An 18807-nucleotide genomic window follows, 5' to 3' on the forward strand; every position below is an offset into this window, starting at 1 on the left:
CGACGAACATATCTCGCATCATGTTTGACTCGTGTCGCGAGACGAATAATACCTAATAACTAAGTAGCTGCATCCAGCACGCGTTTTCATCTCGCGTTTGCACCGATGCATCCTCACAAAATGTTTCTCGTTCCGCATTAATCGTGTAAAAGATCTGCCAATTAATGTTTCAGAGTGTAGATGGCTAAATGTTGGCACGTTATGAACGAACCATTAGTTTCGTCGAAGGTTTCTCAATAAATAGTCGTCTCGTATTCTTATTCGATCCTCACAGATGTGTCAAATTGTTATATCCTCGAGGGGACGTTTTTTCGTTAATTTATCGGATCGTGATTTGTTATTACTCCGTTGACTTTATAAAGGGATAGGACATGCAACGAGCAAATAACGAGATGTATTCATGGGAAAAGTTTTTAAAGAGAAATATCGAATAACCTACATCTCTTGACAGTTATCTGAGTGTTGGCCACCGTATCGTTACGTTTCGTGAATTATTCTCGTCTCGAAGGAAAGAGCTTACCGAGAATTGCATCGCATATCGTGGTATTCGCGATGATGCGGCAAGAAACAACTTTGACGAAGCCGGCACGTAAAAAACCGAACATTGATGCATCGATAGCCGAATGATTTTCGAGAATTCCGTAGAATAAGAATTACACAAAAGTTCTTATTTCATTCACGGATTTATCATTTGCCATCTATATATCGATGATCTTAAAAACTCGTTCTTGAAGTATTATAGGTAATAACAAGAAATTTTTTTCTTATTATTTTATATAAATTCTCTTGATCATTGTTGAAGTTTTCAATGCAATTCAAAATTGCATTGTTTCAAGAAAACGTTTGTTTATAGTTCTACATGAAATGGGTAGTGCTTGGTGGCAGTGCGCCGCATGTTTGAGAACACAAGAAGAAGATATTTGTGAGTTGCATTTGAATAATTGTAACCTTTATGATGTACCACCTGACGTGTTCATTTATGAGAGGACACTGGAGAAATTGTATCTCGATGCCAATAGAGTAAACACAAATATCAATTGATCTTTCGCGTTAATCCAGGTTTTCAGGATTCAAAGGGTATTACCTTTTTATTTTGTTGTAGATAAAGGATCTTCCAAGGCCACTGTTTCAGTGCCATGAGTTACGAGTACTTTCTCTCAGTGACAATGAAGTCACCACGTTACCACCCGCCATAGCATCGTTAATTAACTTGGAATATCTAGACCTTAGCAAAAATAGTATGTGCATAAGTGTTCTTTGTATGGATTTCATTCACAAACAATGTTTCATGATTGTTATATTTATCTCCCTTAGGTATTAAAGAGCTACCAGACAGTATAAAAGAATGTAAAAATCTTCGTTCTATAGATATCAGTGTTAATCCGTTTGAACGTTTCCCAGATGCTATTACACATATTGTTGGACTAAGAGAATTGTATATAAATGATGCATACATAGAATATCTACCAGCAAATTTTGGAAGACTTTCAGCTTTGAAAACCTTAGAACTTAGAGAAAATAACTTGATGACATTGCCAAAGAGTATGAGCCGTTTGATAAATTTGCAAAGACTTGATATTGGTAATAATGATTTCACTGAATTGGTACGTTTATATTTGTCATGAGATTGTTATTTATCAGCCTGGATGTGTTAATGTTAATTTTATCTTTTTCAGCCTGAAGTTGTTGGGGATCTTATCAATCTTACCGAATTGTGGATAGATGGTAATGATATTAGACGTATACCACTCAACATTAATCAGCTTTATCGTTTAAATCATTTTGATTGTACAATGAATGCAATTCATATTATCCCGTCGGAAGTAGAAGGATGGAGAGAGATTTCAATTATGCATCTTTCGTCAAATGAGATCTATCAGTTACCAGATTCCCTTTGCTATCTACGTACAATTGTGACTCTTAAAGTTGATGACAATCAATTGAATGCACTGCCAAATGACATTGGACAAATGTCAAGCTTGGAGGAGCTTATAGTTACTAAGAACTTCCTTGAATATTTGCCATCATCAATAGGACTTTTGCGAAAATTACATTGTTTAAATGTAGACAATAATTACTTGAGATGCCTTCCACCAGAAATTGGAAGTTGCACCGCATTATCGTTGCTGTCATTGAGATCAAATAATCTAACTCGAGTCCCGCCTGAATTGGGACACTTATCCTCGTTAAAAGTACTCAATCTTGTAAACAATTGCATCAAATTTTTGCCTGTTTCTATGTTGAATTTAAGTAATTTGAAAGCATTATGGCTGAGCGACAATCAAAGTCAACCGTTAGTGCCATTGCAGCAAGAATTCAATTGTGAAGAGGATATGATGGTATTAAGTTGCTTTATGCTCCCACAGAAACCGCGGCAAGAACTTGAGCGTAAGTATTTATATTTGTTTGACAGTGTACTCACATCTGAAAACATTTTGTTCATTGTATATAATGATAATTCTTGAAATAGTAATTTTAAAAATATGATATATTATTGCTGCTAGTGGATAATGAGGAAGAAGATGAAGAATGAAATGGTAAAGTATATGTGACTAAATCCACTAGTGTATGTTTTATGTTACTTTTATTTAAGAATATTTCATAACCTTTATCACAAATAAGTATGTAATTATAATTCTACATTTTTTTGCTTATAGAAATAACACCGGCTGTAGGATTAATTTCAAGTTCGATTGTTGGTACTGGAAAAAGAATATGTTTTGCTGCTGAGGTAGAATCTGAAATCCCTAGACAACTTCATCGAGCACCGACTCCCTATCCTAAAGAGCTACGCAATCTTGCTAGGCATGCCCGCAATTTACATCATCAATCAGCGCATGATCAGAGAGTATGTATAATTTAAAACGTATGAATGCTTATCCATTGTGCGATTTTTTATTAATCCGATAACAAAAATTTTAAACCGATATGATATGAAACTAGCGCTGAAGAATATAGAAATCTTAAATACTTTCAATATTTTCGTTGCATCTTTTCGTGTATATTTTTGTATAATCAATATCTGAATTACAAGAAAATTGGCAATTAAAACTTGCAGATGCATTTAGAACAGGAGACTATGATCAAAGAAGCTATTATTGCTACAACTACTCTGGACCTTACCTCAAAATCTGGGACCTGTTTTTCACAAAGTTTATTTAATAAGGTATTCATTAGAGAATTATGAAAGGAAGGCAATTTATTCGACTCCAGAGTATTTATTAATAATATTGATAATATGAAAAATGGAAATATCGTAGAAAACAAATAAACTCATGAAATCAATTATAAAAGAAAAAAGTTTCAATTTTCAACAAAAGTAGACTGGTATAAAATGAAATCTGATATAGGGAAAACAGTAAATCTTCCGCTGATAAAAAAATTAATAAACTAACTAATTAAAAATTAATTAAACTAACTAATTAATTTTGTTCTTTAGGATTCACATTCATCATTATCACCAACTGAACATCGTACGTCAAAGGCGTGCAAGAATAATACTCCTACGGATGTTGGAACAGAACAATCTGTTTCAGAAGAATCTTCCGACGAAGCAAACAAAACGGTACTTGCGAAAGAAAAGAGTCCGGATATTCGAGAAGCGAAATATATTCGTAATCCCACGTCCGAATACCTTTCCAAGCCTCCAACAGTAGCAGATTATGTAAATTCTACTTGGAAACCAGATGAGTACTCGAAGGCAAACACAGCAAAAATTGTTGAATCGGAGAAATTTATAGAACCCTATAAGAGTACACCTATTGCCGCAAACAACAAGAATGCTATTCATGTTCAAGTGCCGAAAGTAAATGAAGTTCCACCCGTCCCGCCGCCGTATCATATTGCTGCCGCGTTTTCAAAAAAAGCAGCACTCTTTCAACAATTAAATCAATGTAAGTCGTTCTTTTCCTTTTATCGTTTCTATAATGATAACATACATACGAATTTTTTATTTCGTTATGATTGTAGCAGCCCAATTAGATTCTCCGATGATCGCTCCTCCACAAATTGATATGAACATATCAAATTCAAAAATATCACAGGAAACGCAAATACAAAATTATGATGGAGAATCATTTAAAGTCGAAGAACGTTCTTATAATGACAAATTTTCATCGAATAACACAGATGCAACAAACACTTCAAATAACGATGGAAAAATAAGCTCTTTTAGTGGTACTGATCAAATACATGCGTTAACAGAATCGATTGATTTGACAGAACAATTATTAGAAGGAGATCGATCATTGAAACCAAGTAGAATTCCTATTTTAAAGACAAAGCATTTGGAGAACACAAATTCTATATCAAGTAGCGATTTGTCAAACAAATGTACAAACTCTTCTGTTGAAGACTACGAAGCTTTAAAAATGTTGAATGCGTCGTCTATACCAACATCTCCCATAACCGGGAAAAAATATCGAAGTCCGTTATCTATGCAACCTAAAGTTTCGGATCGTCCAAGAAAGATAATAAATGGAACTGTGTCGAATAACAATATCTCCTGTGATAATTTATCTATAAACCCAGTGAACTCAAGTCCAGTTGCAAATTCGAATATGGAAGGAATTTCAAAAACTTTATCCATCGAAACGCCATTGAATATGAATATTTCGTTTAACATAAAGAATGAAACTAATTCTGGTCGAAGTACTCCAATTTTACCTAATAATAAATCTTTAAACGAGATGACCAATCTTAATGTTGATAAGTACAAAGTTGCTGGACAGAATGAGTCATTAAATTCTGAAAGAAAACCAAGATTTAAATGGATGTTCGGGCCACACAAAAATGCTAACGTAGTATGTTCTTTTTTCTTTCCTTTTTTCTTTTACGTAATATCGTTACGTATATTTTACAATTTGTAATTGTTATTTTTTACAGTTGCCTGTTCAAGTAAAAAAAAATCCAGGTCTCGGTTTCAGTATAGCCGGTGGAGTAGCAGGCGCAGAAACCGTAAGTATTCAAAATTTAAAGCAAATATAATAAGATTTTCTATATTTTAATCGTTAATTACATTTACTCTAGGGAATAATTGTGACTAAAGTGAATCCAGACGGTCCAGCACAAGGTACTCTTCGACCAGGAGATAAAATTTTAGAAGTAGATGGTATAGACTTCACTAAATCTGATCATAACAATGCTGTGGCTGTCCTTCGAGCAACCGGAGCAGTGGTATCTATGATGATTAGCCGTCATCAATGACATCCAGTTAAAAAAGAACAATGGTTTCTTTCCTTTAGTTTTTATAACTAGTGATGAGTTTATATACGTCACGTAAGTTTTTTTTAGAATATATATTTTTTTAACTAATATTAGTATATGTCAACATATTAACACGCACGAAAAAATATGGAAATTTTATTTTGTTTTTCTGAACGCCTGTTTTCATGATAGTAAATCATATTCTTTTTGATACTATCAAGAAATTGAATGACTGAAACAGCGTTACCAAAGGTGGGAGTAATGGCATTTATTTAAGGAAAATATTTCAGGCTCCCAAGTGGTTACGATTTGTGAACTGAGCTTTTTAAAGAAAGAAACAATAACAATTTCGTGAAATAATTCGGTTCTTAGGATATACCATAGATTAGAAACGCGTCCCTTGCACAATTTACAATAAAAAAATGTGATGTATAAAAGAACTATTTTTAAGAGAAATTTCTTCATGAGCCAATTCACAGCTCACTTGTATTATTTGGCCGCATACGTAGCTAAAATAGCAATTCTTTAGCAAACAATTATAGGATGATAAGTTTCTTCCCGAATTTCTAACTCCGTAAAGAATGCATATATTTGTATTATGATGTTGATTGTATTTGTGTCAACTCACTTGTTCTCTTTGTAGAGAGCTGACAATGTGCCAGAAACAAAATACTATTTATTACTCATATACATTTAAAAAAATCCTATATAAAAATGAATATATATTATGCATATATATTATATACAAATAATTATCTCTATCAATTAGATGGGATTCTTACAGATACTTATTTCGTAAGATGTGAATGATTTTTCTACAAATTTATTTTAACACATCATTTTTACAAGCACAAAGAATTCTACGATTAATTTACTTGTATTATTTACAGTTTATATTTAAAAAATGATATACTTTAATTTTATTTAGAAACTACATCTGTAAGAATCTTATTAATGTAAAGAAAAGGGGAAAATATTTCTCTATGTGCCGTAATTTTATTGGTAATGTTTTTAATAGTTTTATCACTATCAGTTTTGATTTTATTTTTTCTTTCTTTCCTTTTTAATAAAAGAATACTCATATCGAAAATATGTTGTAAAATTTACATTTTTCGAACAATTTTATATATTTTTGCTTGCCATTGTTTCGTGATAAGTTTGTTTTATTAAATGCTAATAATTCTCTTATCACAAAGTCAACTGTTAAGTATTTGATAAAATGAGATCTTTATTGTTATGGTTGTGAATTACTTGAATGTATGTACCTTGTAGAAACTGTTTTTTAACAATAGTTATTAATGTGGCACGATGAGGCCAAATCGTAAGATAAAACACTACTTTTCTATGTTAGTGAAATTATATTGAAAAAAAAAAAAAAAATGAAAGTTATTCATGTAAATGGAGTAGAGTTGTGAGATAAATGTTTAGAAAGGTTGTATGATGATGTATAGCACAAGTGAACTGTTTATGTCAAGATATGAGTTATAACTAGTACATTATTTGTATTCCAGAACTTTTACAACAAGTAACAATATCGCACTTCACTTTACCTCGCATATACAGAACAATTACTATGCACATTCTCTTGAACTATGCATTTTTTACGTATATTTTAATTAGTTTTGTCAACTATAAGGATATTTAGAAGAAATGGTTTATGCATTTTTATAAATATGTTTAAATAACGTTTATATGTATTATTTGGTTTTATTTATTCTTTTCTTTCTTGTATTTCTTAATGTCTATCAAAGATACAAAATATCTTCCGGTATTTATGTTTATAGTAATTTTTTAAACAATTTAAACAGCTTAAAATAATGTTATAATTACATGGTAGCTATACGATTACAACATATATACATGCACCTATGTATGTTGGGCATGACTTCAAATGTATATGAATTATCCTCTTCTATCTGAGCTTCGAATTTTTGAATACTTCATTTGAAACTATAGTGAAGTATAGAACTTCCAGAATTGAGAATTATAACAAAAAAATGTTATATTTTCAGAAAGATTTCCTTCGAGAAATACCAGTAAAACTTATTCAGTGAATAAGAATTGCTCCTTCTATGGAAAATATGTAGAATTTTGATATATTTTAGGTATAAATTGACAAAAAAAGAGCAGATTATTTTTGATTTACGTATTTTGTGAAAGTAATTTTAGATAACTATATACTCAATTATAGTATTCTTAGTAAAAATTATATATGTTTTGATTATTTTTTATGAGTATATGTAGTTCTATAATATATATTTATATGTATACATAAAAGCAGCTTGATATTTAAATTTTTGAACTAACTATCAATAATAATCTGCATACCTAGTCATATTGGAAAGTAAGAAGTATAATCAAGAGTGGATTGTACTTTCACCTGATAATATTCGTATTTCTATGAATATTTTGTGTAGTTCTTTTTAAATATTAATTTTATGAAGAATTATAATAGAAAATAACGCTATATTTATTGTATGCTTATGTTACTGAAATACTGTTATGTGTTTATTCATAACAAATGTACAAACTAAAGTTTGCATCTGTATCAATGTTTTTATTTTTAGCAAGCTGTAACGTCTTTTTTAAAACATTATGTTAAGCTCAAATACTCAATTAGAATCTTTTGCAGGATAAATTAATATTTTAATTGTCAAAAATACAAAAATTTTGGACCACAAAACGCATATACAATCTTTTCTACTACTCTAACTACTAAACAGACTGACTACTTTTTGAGCAAATATTTAAGTGGCATTTAATGGAATGTATTGATTGTACGGGATGTGTGATCAAAAAATGCGGTACATAAAACTGTATATATAAAAAATTAAAAGTATATAAGTGTACAAGTGGTCGTACTCATTATTCAGATTATATTTCAATTATAATCTTTCATTTGATATTTTCTTTTTAATAATTTCTTCATTTCATGATACTAACTGATAGTTTCAGTAATTTGATAGGGTAATTTTTTAATTAAGTTAAAAAAAAAATATATACACTGTTAAAAAGAGAACATTAATCAGTACAACCACTTCCTTGACATATTTTTTTGGAATACCTACTCAGACAATTTGTATGACAATGTATGATAGATTAAATGTACAAAAAATGCTCACAGTGGTTTGACTGGTCATCATATAATAACTACCATACAGTTGTAACACTTTGAATATGTTAAAAAAAGATATTTTACCTTTCTTAAAAAGTCCTAGTTGGTTGTGCAGCAATAAATAAATTAATATTTACGTACAAAATGTTTACAAGTTTTATTGCGCTTTACATATATATTCTTATGAAATTGAAGTATAGAAGTTTCTTAAAAATTATATTTGAGTTATTACATATAAAAAGATTCCAATAAAGTGTATGCTTACTTTCAAATATATTTTCACGCTCCTATTAATAAAAATACAGGATTTTCAACGTAATGTTTCCAAAGATTCGAATACTTGGCCATTGTGACACCATCTATCACTCGATGGTCGGCGGCCCAGCTAACACAAATTGTGTTCGCAGCTACCACATTTCCTTTATCGTCAAATCGTGGTAATTTTTGCGCTTTTCCAAACGCGCCGATTACAATTTGTGGGGATAGAATCATCGGTTTTGTATATGTACCACCCACCTGTAAATTACAATTAAATTTGTTGAATTACATTAATGAATTCTATTTGTTGAAAATATATTGATTTTACCTGAACAATAAATTAATACTAATGAGTTGTAAATTGATTGTTTGAAATGCATTATTACAGAAGTCAAATTGAACAACTCTATTTTCTAAAAGTTTCTTAGTTTCAGTGCTACAGCTGAGCAATATTTAATTTTTCAAGAAATACAACAATTTTCTTTAATATAATCTTTGAGTTTGGACTTTGCTTTTCTAAATTCAAGATTCAATTCAAATTCAAATCGAATTCTTTCGAAATAGTCTGAAGTTCAATTTCATCGTTTAATAGCTTCCATTGGAAATGATTTCTAAACTTACAACACCAATGTTTGATAGCGAGAATGTTGTGTTCGATAAATCGCTTGGCGGAATTGAAGATCTTCTTCCAAGTTCTTGAAGACGGTTCAACTCTTTCGCGATCTCCACGATGTTCAAGTTCTGGACATTTTTAACATTCGGTACAATTAAACCTTCAGGTGTGTCCATCGCAATACCGATGTTGTGACTCTTCTGGACGCGTAACGCCTGCCTCTCCTCATCAAGCCAGGCGTTCAGCTGTGGCAACTTTTCCAACGCTCTGGATGCGGCTTTTATGAAAAACGGCATCAAGCTTAAAGAAACACCCTGCTCTTTCACCGTGTCCTTCACCTCGTTCCGCCAGTCCATCAATCTGTTAATGTTACACTCGTCACTGTACACAAAGTGCGGTATACTCTGCAAACATGCGTCGGCACCGTAAATTTTTCGCAACCAGCCCGTTTAATTACAGGTTTATTTGGGGCGTGCAATTAACGATGTTAGCACACAGGGGACCGTGTATATGTCATATTTGAACGTCAAAGACGACACGTAGGGGATTGGGGGATGAGACGATTAAAATGGCCGTATTTTCCGAAACACTTTAACGGTGTTTCGTCTGTCAACGTTGACAGGAAATTCGAGCCGAGTGGCTGCTCGGATTCGATCGATCGCTATCAATCGCATGTGTCAACGTCACTTTTAGACGACGCACTTCTATTATCCGGTTCGTCGTGATTCTCACGTTTCAACTACCGACGTACTACATTGAAATTTTACTGGGCGATGTGACACTTCGCTCTCGTTACCTTTTTGTTCCTTTTCTTTTTTTCTTCCTCGTTACGAAACCGCGTTATTTAATCGGCAAACCACTTTCTTCGATGCTTTGTCGTTATCCTACTTATTATTCTATAACTGGATGGATTAATTGACTGTTTATTCAATAACGCCGCCGCCGCGATCGCACGGGAATGCGCGATAGGCAAAAATCTGGCAATTTACGCGTGGCATGCGTTTTAATCTAAACTGCGCTTATTAACATAGCGTTAATACCTCAACGTTATTCGTTACGGGATTATCCGAACTGCTTTTCAGTTTCAGTGGAAAATCTATTTTTAATAATGATCGAAACGAGCAACTTCACTTTGTGTCAACGCGTAACGTGTAATTCTTTTTTGGCGAAAATCTTTTCCAAGCAAAACCGAATAAAATGGAAACGCGATAATCATTCGACGCGGGGAAACTAGACATTTCAAAAAATCGCGATCCAACTTACCAGAGATTGCGTCATTGTTCTCCACATGTGCTTGCTATAGCCTTTCACTGGCATTACCGTCTCTCCCGTTGGTTTCCCTTCGACCCTTTCTCTTGCCGAGTTGACAGGAATTTTTTCTAAATGAGCTAATATATCCTCTTTAAGCACTCGACCGTTTTTCCCCGTGGAAACGACGTCCTTCAAGTTAATATTGTTCTCCATAGCTATCCTTCTGACCGCTGGGGTGGCTATTGCTTTTTCCAAGTCACACTTCACTAGGAGTTTCTCCTCCTTGTCTTTGACGCTCTGTTCGTCATCAGACTTTCCTGTTAACTGCGGCTGTCGATCATCGGTAATCGTTTCAACTTGCTCGTTCCCATTATCGTCATCTACTTCAATTTCCAGCAATGGATCTCCTATCAGAGCCACGTCGTCTACCTTGTAGTGCAAGGCTTTAATTAATCCGTCGTAACGGCTAGTAATCGTCACAGATGCTTTGTCGCTTTGAACCTCACAAATGTTATCGAATTGAGACACCCGGTCGCCTGGTTTCACGAACCTATATACATTCGAATGCACCAAGTTGGAGTTCAATTATCTTTACAGTACATTAGACCGAAACATAGTGTCGTCGACTGACAGGTATTATATGTATGTATGTATGTATGCATGTACGTATGTATGTACGTTAGGTTACGTATTTTCATCAAGATGCAACATTTCTTTACTTTCAAGTAATATAATGGACTTTTCGAGAGGAGATCGGCCGATAGTGAGGGAGAAATGATCGGTAATTGTGAAAACTTTGTAGGTACGATGGTTAACGGGAAATTTATTGTTTTGCTCACCATTCTTTTATCGTGACGTCTCGAATTCCTTCTCCGATATCCGATAGTTTGAAGGGGACGACGTTTCCGCATCGAAAGCAGCTTACGGAGAAGAATCGACATTTTTGATTGCGTACATTTCTACCCTAAATAAACATGGATTTCTTTGTATACTAGTCAGCAATAACTTGGAAATCCTTGCCTCCGTCCGAACGATATTGTCTGCCTTTTATTTTAAATTTTATATTGCAAGCATCGGGACCAGAAAATTACGTATCAGGTGTTTACATCGAACTCTAAGGAAAGAAAATACGACGTCGCGACTTTAAATTTGGCGCGTCGAAGTGAAGTTTTTCGATTGTCAATACGCGATCGATTTTCGATTGTACAATCGATCCGTGTGGCAGACATCTTTAGTTTCAAGTTTGACTTCATCGTGAGAGCATCGTGTGTGAAAAAGTGAGTGAAAATTGTGCAGTTAACAGATTAAAAACGACGTGAACAATGAACTGACGGTAAAATATTAAATTTCTCGAAATTTTCTCGAAGAATTCAGCTCGATGTCGACTAATATTTTATCATTTGTTCTCAGAAGTGCGAAGAAGGTGTTTCAGCCTACCGGTGAACCTACACCGGTAAGTGATTAATCAGTTATACAATTTATCATATCTGTCGATATCCATGTATATATAAAACTCTATCATGACATATGTCAAACATTGTTCAAATATTGTAATCCACATCTGTTGCAAACGTTTGAACGACAAATTAGTCATCGTGACAACTACTTTATTTGGCGGGAGAATATTGACCAATCACATTGCGCGCTCCGTAGAAACGTCCAATCAAAACGTACCTTTCTTTAAATTTTCACAATTGCGAAATACTATAGGTTAACTTTTCATTGAATCAAACATGTCGGTTCAATGTTTGAAACTAACAGAAATCAAACCGGAAGTACTTCATAATTTCGTATTAATCCCGTTACGCATTCGAGCACAAAACGTAAACGCTTTCATTAACTTTGATCAGGTCACGTGTTAATTTCATTTGTTGCATCACTGTTACGTGTTTATGCTTTAGTAGTTCTCTGCCGTATGATTTACCCGGAGACCACAAAATGGAGTGTATCGTAAGTGATGACGTTCCCTAGTAGAACATATATTGGCTCTCTAAAGCTTGAACACTCTCAATATAAACGGCGCATAACAAGATTGCTGACCAATCCTGCGTCATGTCGATTAAACACATCGGACGACATGATGTACGAAATATTTGCAGTTTCCTGTATCCTCTGCATATGTACTCTGATCTGTTTAACACACTCCATACCGTGCCGATTTTATGTGATTTGTTTGCCGATAAGTCACGTACTGCGATTATTACATTTATTTAAATAGATAATCTATAATGGTTATGAAATTACAAAATTGATTATAAAAAAATTGCAATACGTAGTAGCTCACTTGTAAAAACAGAAATATCTTGTAAATGTAAACGCAACATTGTAATGAAGCTTGACTATCATAATTATATTGGATAAAATTTGAAACAAACTTGGAAATATATATAAAAGTTTATATATATATATATCTTTTTATTTATTATGATTACAATGTCCAACAAAAAATGTATATATATATATATATATATATATATATATATAAAATATATATTTATTAAAAATATTAAAAATATATATTTTTAATATATAATATATATATATATATATATTTTTATTTATTATGATTATAATGTCCAAAAGTTTTAACTTTTTTTCTACATCCTTAGTATTAAACATTTTTTAATCCATTATTTTCACATTTCTGAGAAAATTAATTTTGAAAAAATTTTCAACTTTAAATTAAATTTAACTTTCTGTGTTCTAATTGTAAAAATTATACGAATGTTTTTTATATAAATGTAACATATACATATGACAGTCTCTTTCAAATATAATAATATATATTTTTACAATTTTATAGACATTTAAATAACGTTCAAAGTAAAAGTGGCACCCAAACTAATTTTTATAAATATTTTTCTTAAAAACCAAGGATTTCAAGAGGAAATCTAACAGAGAATAAAGCAGAGCTTTAGTAGTTATATTTCCTTTCAACTGAAAAATCAAAATAATTCTGCGAGACTTTCTGTGATCATGATTACTTTATATTCTTAACTCAACGCAGTTAATTTGCAATGTTTTTATGTATGTTAACCAATATCCCATCATAGTACTTTTAAAATGATTAACGTTTCATTATGTTTGTTAATTATGTCTGCTTCATAAAATATTTTATTTTATTTGAAAATATCATCGATTAATTATTATTTCTATAAAATTCTGTAAGAATCGTGTATTAGTTACTGTAGCACAAAATATGTTGCATTATATAATTAATAATCGTTAACATTTAATGAGAGCACTAAACTTCAACAAATAATGTGTTTATTCGTATTGTATATTAAATGCTTGTAGTAAATATCTTGTAATTTTTACACATATTGCTCATTCATTGCAATAATGACGTAACTCAAAATTTGTAGTTTTTGAATTATTGGCCAAACAATGTACTTGTACTTTTAATTAGTAGAGTTCTGTACATGTTCGAAATATTATTGTAAAAACTTGTTTCTTATCATGCCACGACAATGAATTATAACAAGAAAAACATTCAGATTCGTTTTCTCTGGAACCGTAGTTTTCGAGTTACGTTATTATTACAGCTAAACGAGCGAGCATTGTCTCAAAATGGCAATACAATCATGACAGTCGTGGTTTCATTATAGTGTATTCAGTAAAATTTCAAAATATACAGTTTCAATTTATATCAACACGTATATCTGTATCATATATTAATACAAAAATATGTACACAAATATGTATTATATGTAAATACATATATATGTACATAAAAGTTCTCTGTACATAAACGTTCAAATACTTTCGCGAGCAGCTATATTGTGTATATTGTCACAATTATCGGCGCCTTAAGCGCAATAAACTCGTACTCTTCTCAGAATTAATACGTATATTAAACAAACATTAAACAAACAAGTCGAAAATTACCGAGAACAGCCGAGATCACACGCGTCACGTTTGCAACGATCTGCATGCCACGATATTACTAGTATTGATTCCCTTCGAAATCGGTTTATCATCTATCTCTTGGAATTATACAATGTACCATACAATGTTCTCTTACCAGAAGCGTTACGGCTGTCAGTCTCCAAGTCAGGGCCATCGTAGAGAATTTCCCACCGACTTGAGAGCGAAATAAACAATCCGATGGAGGTCTCCTTCGGAGAAAGATGGTTGCAGCTGCCGAAAAATGAGACCACTAGTCGATAGCGGTACACTGCGGCTTGCGTAGATCTCTCGAACTCGCTTGTGTAGTTATCGTTCGTCTTCGGTATTATCGAGATATGTTTTTTGCTCGCGTGTCCGGAGGATGTTACGCAATCGCGTATTATAGTAGCACGAATGAAAAGCAGAATCACCGTTTCGTTAAGGAATGACCAAAGCGCCGCGTTTCACGCGATGCACGATCGTTTCGAGGCTTCGGAATTTTCTTCGACCTCGAAAGGTCTTGTAGGCTCTGCTCCTCGCCAATAAATTTAATGACATTTAAATGCAATGCACATCGGATCTCCATGTTAACGAAGAGCGATCGCCCAGTAACTAACGATTACTTTCTTTTAAATGGAACTCGATCCATGTGTTTCCGCGGTTTCGTCCACTTCTGTGACAGTTAGCGAGGCTACATTCGCATTCGGAATTGAATATCGTGTCGTGTTTTTCTTCGATAGCCTGGTATTCTCTCGTCGCCTAAAAAGATTCGCCTCTGCACAAATATATACGGGTCGTGAATATGCATTACTACGCGGGTCAGCCGATATTAAGATGCGTTCGAATGTAAAACAATCGAGCAAAATGTTTAATGGTTGTGTTCCATTGCGAGTGAAGTCGGGAAGGTGCAGTGGCTTGAAGGCAAGATGGAAATGAAATTGAGATTAAATTAAAATTACGTCGATGACTTTGTTTTCAAGAAGAAAATTTAGAAACTCGTGAATTTTCCTAATTCTAAACAGGAATAGAAGTAGATTAGTGCTATGTTCAAAAGAGTAGATTGAAAATGTAGAGTAAAATCTTTTTATTTAAAGCCTCATTTTGCAGAAAATAATAAAGTCTGAACGCGTTTAATCAGAAAGCCTTGTAAACGTATACTTGATTTATGCATTTTCATATATTTTTTATAGATTTTCCTCGAAAGTGAAATTTTGTGAAATTTTCAATCAAGATCTCTTACTTTACGTTTCTTATCTGTTTCTATCACATTCATAATAATGTTGTTCTTGATGTTCTCCTTTTGTTGTTCTCAATCTCCGGTTTATTTTAAATTTAAATGATAAAGCATCTGTGATTACGCTTATATTAACACAAGTATGGAATATTTATTAGAACAGAGGTTTATTGTGACACTTTATATTTAATTCTCCAATGCTCAATGTTGTACTTTATACACATTAATTATTAACGAAATAATAAACGTTTTTGGTCTCGAGAATTTGAGTGAAATTATTAGAAAATTATTATGAAGTTATCAGAAAAGATATGAAGCATTATCTTCATCCATTAATTGATGAACTTGCAACAAAAACTTTAATAATTCGTAGGTTTATAATAAAAATGTTTGCATTTGTCTTTTTTCTAAAAAGAACCAAAGTTTTCAGAAAGCTTCAGTATATCTTTTTAACAAACATTCATATTACAACGATTATTGAAAGTGTGCTTGTAATTATATTAACCTTGATAAAAATTGTTCCTCTTTTTTATAACTACAGTTCGGAACAAATTGATAAGACACTTCTGGATTTTTTGTATTTTTTAAAAACAATGAAATTTCTATACGTCTTTTTATGAAAAATATTGTAATATAATATACAGCATAGTAACATACAACGAAACATTCTTGAAATTATAAGAATTTTCTTAAAACCACATGGGACAAAATGATAGGACTGCAATCTTCATTTTCTTTCATTCATTCTATGATCCACTGTCACTTTTTATAATACCAATTTCATCATGGTTACGAATATCGCTTGTGACTATCAAAAATTTGTCCATTTTTACTTCGTATCATGATAAACTTTTACAAGCGATAAAAACAAATTTCTTTTTTCTGAAAATCTTTCTTTTCTTTTTTTTCTGAAAAGACTATACTTTTCCTTTTCATCGGTTATGGAGGTAAGAAATCGAAATCGATTATCCGCTCGCGCGTCCCAGAAATATGAGAAATGCGTTCTAATTTAACAAGAGTTGGAATTTAATTTTCTCTCATGGATATGATTAACATTCGCCGCTAAATTGCTATCCAATTAAGAGCACGTGTCATACGTCACACCTCGCCAACGATTTTTCCATTAACGAGGTGTTTCTAGTTGTAAAACACGAAACAGTCGCTAACATTGCGAGTGCATTTATTTTGAAGTAGTTATACATATATATATATATGTTATATACATATACGTACGTACGTACACGTGGCTGGAAATTGGAATCATTTTGAATATATGATACTTAAAACTTTTCGAAAGACTTCGCAAGTCTCGAATCCCGAATCGTTAAAGTTTCGACAAGTATTGAAAATTCTGACAACTTGACAGATATCCAATACTGGATATCTGCAATCTTTCTATTATATTCCATCTTCAATACTTTGTGCATCTTATCTACGTATCTCTTTACGAATATCTATTATAAAATGTATAAACATTTCGAAGATTTCTCGAAATTTGAGGACGCAAGAATCGAGTTCTTGTTTAAAGATTTTTAACTTCAGCTGAAAAATTGCTCTCTCGTATATTTGAAATCTCGGCACTTGAAAAGAAAATGAAACAACGTTTCACAAAGAGGAATGTAGGGAAAAATTTATAAGAATATACACGTACGTTTAAAGAAAATTTGTTTTTCATTTATTGATGTGTATGTAAAGTTTCTCATTGAAATGTCGATCCAAAAGGAGAAAGTACAATTTGTTCAGATCTCGTTTAAAGTTAAAAGACAGTGGTTTGGACCAGATATATAAATGTTGACGTTTTTCTTTCGATATATACATAAGCTACTACGCAAAAGTATCTGGATACTTGCGTATTTTTAATATAATTCAATTAGAAAATCGTGGAGTATCAAACTGCAATAATTTTATCCTTTATAATCGCTTTAGCCACGTTTAAATTCATAAATTGCCAACGTGCAATGATAAAACTGACATTTGTAATTGTCAAATCTTATAGAAGTGTCTTACGTAACAGACAAATTTTGTATTTTTTGATTTTTAAATTAATTACGGATTAATTGGAACTCTTTTTAAATTAATAAGAACATTTCTGATGATCAGTAATATTGCACTAAATAACTAAAATATATGTATTATATTGATTATCGCTTCCAATTATTAATGCGTCATTCATTTGTACACTTCAGTAGAATTTAAACGTCGTTAGTACCGATCCAAATATCCAAATCCTTCCTACAGCGAGCAACGACGAGTTTTTTTGAATTTTCTCTCATTGTCAGAATTTCAAGTTTCTTGAAACAAAACTTTTGAAAATTTCGTATCACCTCGAAAATTGAGATTTGAACGGTCGACGTTACTTTAAATATTGTCGAAATCGATTAGAACAATTTGATTCTCGTCTAACTTATCGAGATCAGATTATAGTCCTGCATGTCACGAAACAATTTTCACGCTTGCGTGACGATTGAATCCGTGTGTATGGGTTAAAGTTAGAATTATTATAGAATAATATACATGACACACATTGTGAATTTAGAAAAAATTTTGAATGAACTGACGGATGAATAATTTTGAATAAACTGACGTCCACTAAATATAAGACGTGACGCCACAAAAAGACAAAAGCTAGTACTCTATATTTTCATAAGAAAATATAATATAATAATATAATAATTACTATTATTATAGTAATAAAAAATAATAATATAGTAATATAATAAAACATAATAGTAATATACATGAGCTACTACGCAAGTTAAATGTAATAATAATCTAAAAATACGAAAGTTTAATATAATAATTAAATAGATTAAAGTTAGAATTATTATAGAATAAATTATAGAATGACACACATTGTGAATTTAGAAAAAATTTTGAATGAACTGACGGATGAATAATTTTGAATAAACTGACGTCCTCTAAATATAAGACGTGACGCCACAAAAAGATAAAAGCTACTCTATATTTTCATAAGAAAATATAATATAGTAATATAATAATTACTATTATTATAGTAATAAAAAATAATAATATAATAATATAATAAAACATAATAGTAATATACATGAGCTACTACACAAGTTAAATGTAATAATAATCTAAAAATACGAAAGTTTAATATAATAATTAAATAGATTAAAGTTAGAATTATTATAGAATAAATTATAGAATGACACACATTGTGAATTTAGAAAAAATTTTGAATGAACTGACGGATGAATAATTTTGAATAAACTGACGTCC

At 31.8% G+C, this 18807-nt stretch overlaps 3 protein-coding genes across 6 annotated transcripts in view; 2 read left to right on the plus strand and 1 right to left on the minus strand.

Moving 5' to 3' along the window:
• Positions 1 to 68: 68 nt before the first annotated feature.
• LOC122535267 (protein lap1) overlaps positions 69 to 18807 on the plus strand; it is an 85265-nt gene continuing 66526 nt past the window's right edge. Inside the window, exons 1-12 of one of the 4 annotated variants that reach the window (XR_006308125.1) lie at positions 204 to 742; positions 854 to 1020; positions 1103 to 1238; positions 1315 to 1604; positions 1677 to 2388; positions 2658 to 2848; positions 3059 to 3166; positions 3440 to 3893; positions 3970 to 4802; positions 4885 to 4956; positions 5029 to 5277; positions 5496 to 6618. Coding sequence is in view for 2 of the 4 variants with exons in the window: in XM_043666664.1 (XP_043522599.1) it covers positions 865 to 1020; positions 1103 to 1238; positions 1315 to 1604; positions 1677 to 2388; positions 2658 to 2848; positions 3059 to 3166; positions 3440 to 3893; positions 3970 to 4802; positions 4885 to 4956; positions 5029 to 5205 (3129 nt within the window). In the remaining 2 variants the exon portion in view is untranslated. Of the gene's footprint in view, positions 743 to 853; positions 1021 to 1102; positions 1239 to 1314; positions 1605 to 1676; positions 2389 to 2657; positions 2849 to 3058; positions 3167 to 3439; positions 3894 to 3969; positions 4803 to 4884; positions 4957 to 5028; positions 6619 to 18807 lie in introns of those variants that run through there. The other 3 variants (XR_006308126.1, XM_043666664.1, XM_043666682.1) reach the window with 3 other exon arrangements.
• LOC122535408 (lipoamide acyltransferase component of branched-chain alpha-keto acid dehydrogenase complex, mitochondrial) lies at positions 7766 to 14616 on the minus strand. Its single transcript, XM_043666924.1, has 5 exons — positions 14467 to 14616; positions 11282 to 11406; positions 10455 to 10992; positions 9200 to 9595; positions 7766 to 8836 (listed from the first exon to the last, which is right to left on the minus strand). The coding sequence occupies exons 1-5, from the start codon at positions 14503 to 14505 to the stop codon at positions 8600 to 8602; spliced, it is 1335 nt and encodes a 444-aa protein (XP_043522859.1). The 5' UTR covers positions 14506 to 14616; the 3' UTR covers positions 7766 to 8599.
• The window catches only part of LOC122535380 (cysteine protease ATG4D), a 106795-nt gene continuing 99659 nt past the window's right edge, over positions 11672 to 18807 (plus strand). The window contains exons 1-2 of the mRNA XM_043666892.1: positions 11672 to 11775; positions 11853 to 11895. The gene's annotated coding sequence lies outside the window, so the exon portion shown is untranslated. The remainder of the gene's footprint in view (positions 11776 to 11852; positions 11896 to 18807) is intronic.

The sequence above is a fragment of the Frieseomelitta varia genome, unplaced genomic scaffold (genome assembly GCF_011392965.1).
Source record: "Frieseomelitta varia isolate USP_RPSP 00005682 unplaced genomic scaffold, Fvar_1.2 scaffold_152, whole genome shotgun sequence".
NCBI lineage: Eukaryota > Metazoa > Arthropoda > Insecta > Hymenoptera > Apidae > Frieseomelitta > Frieseomelitta varia.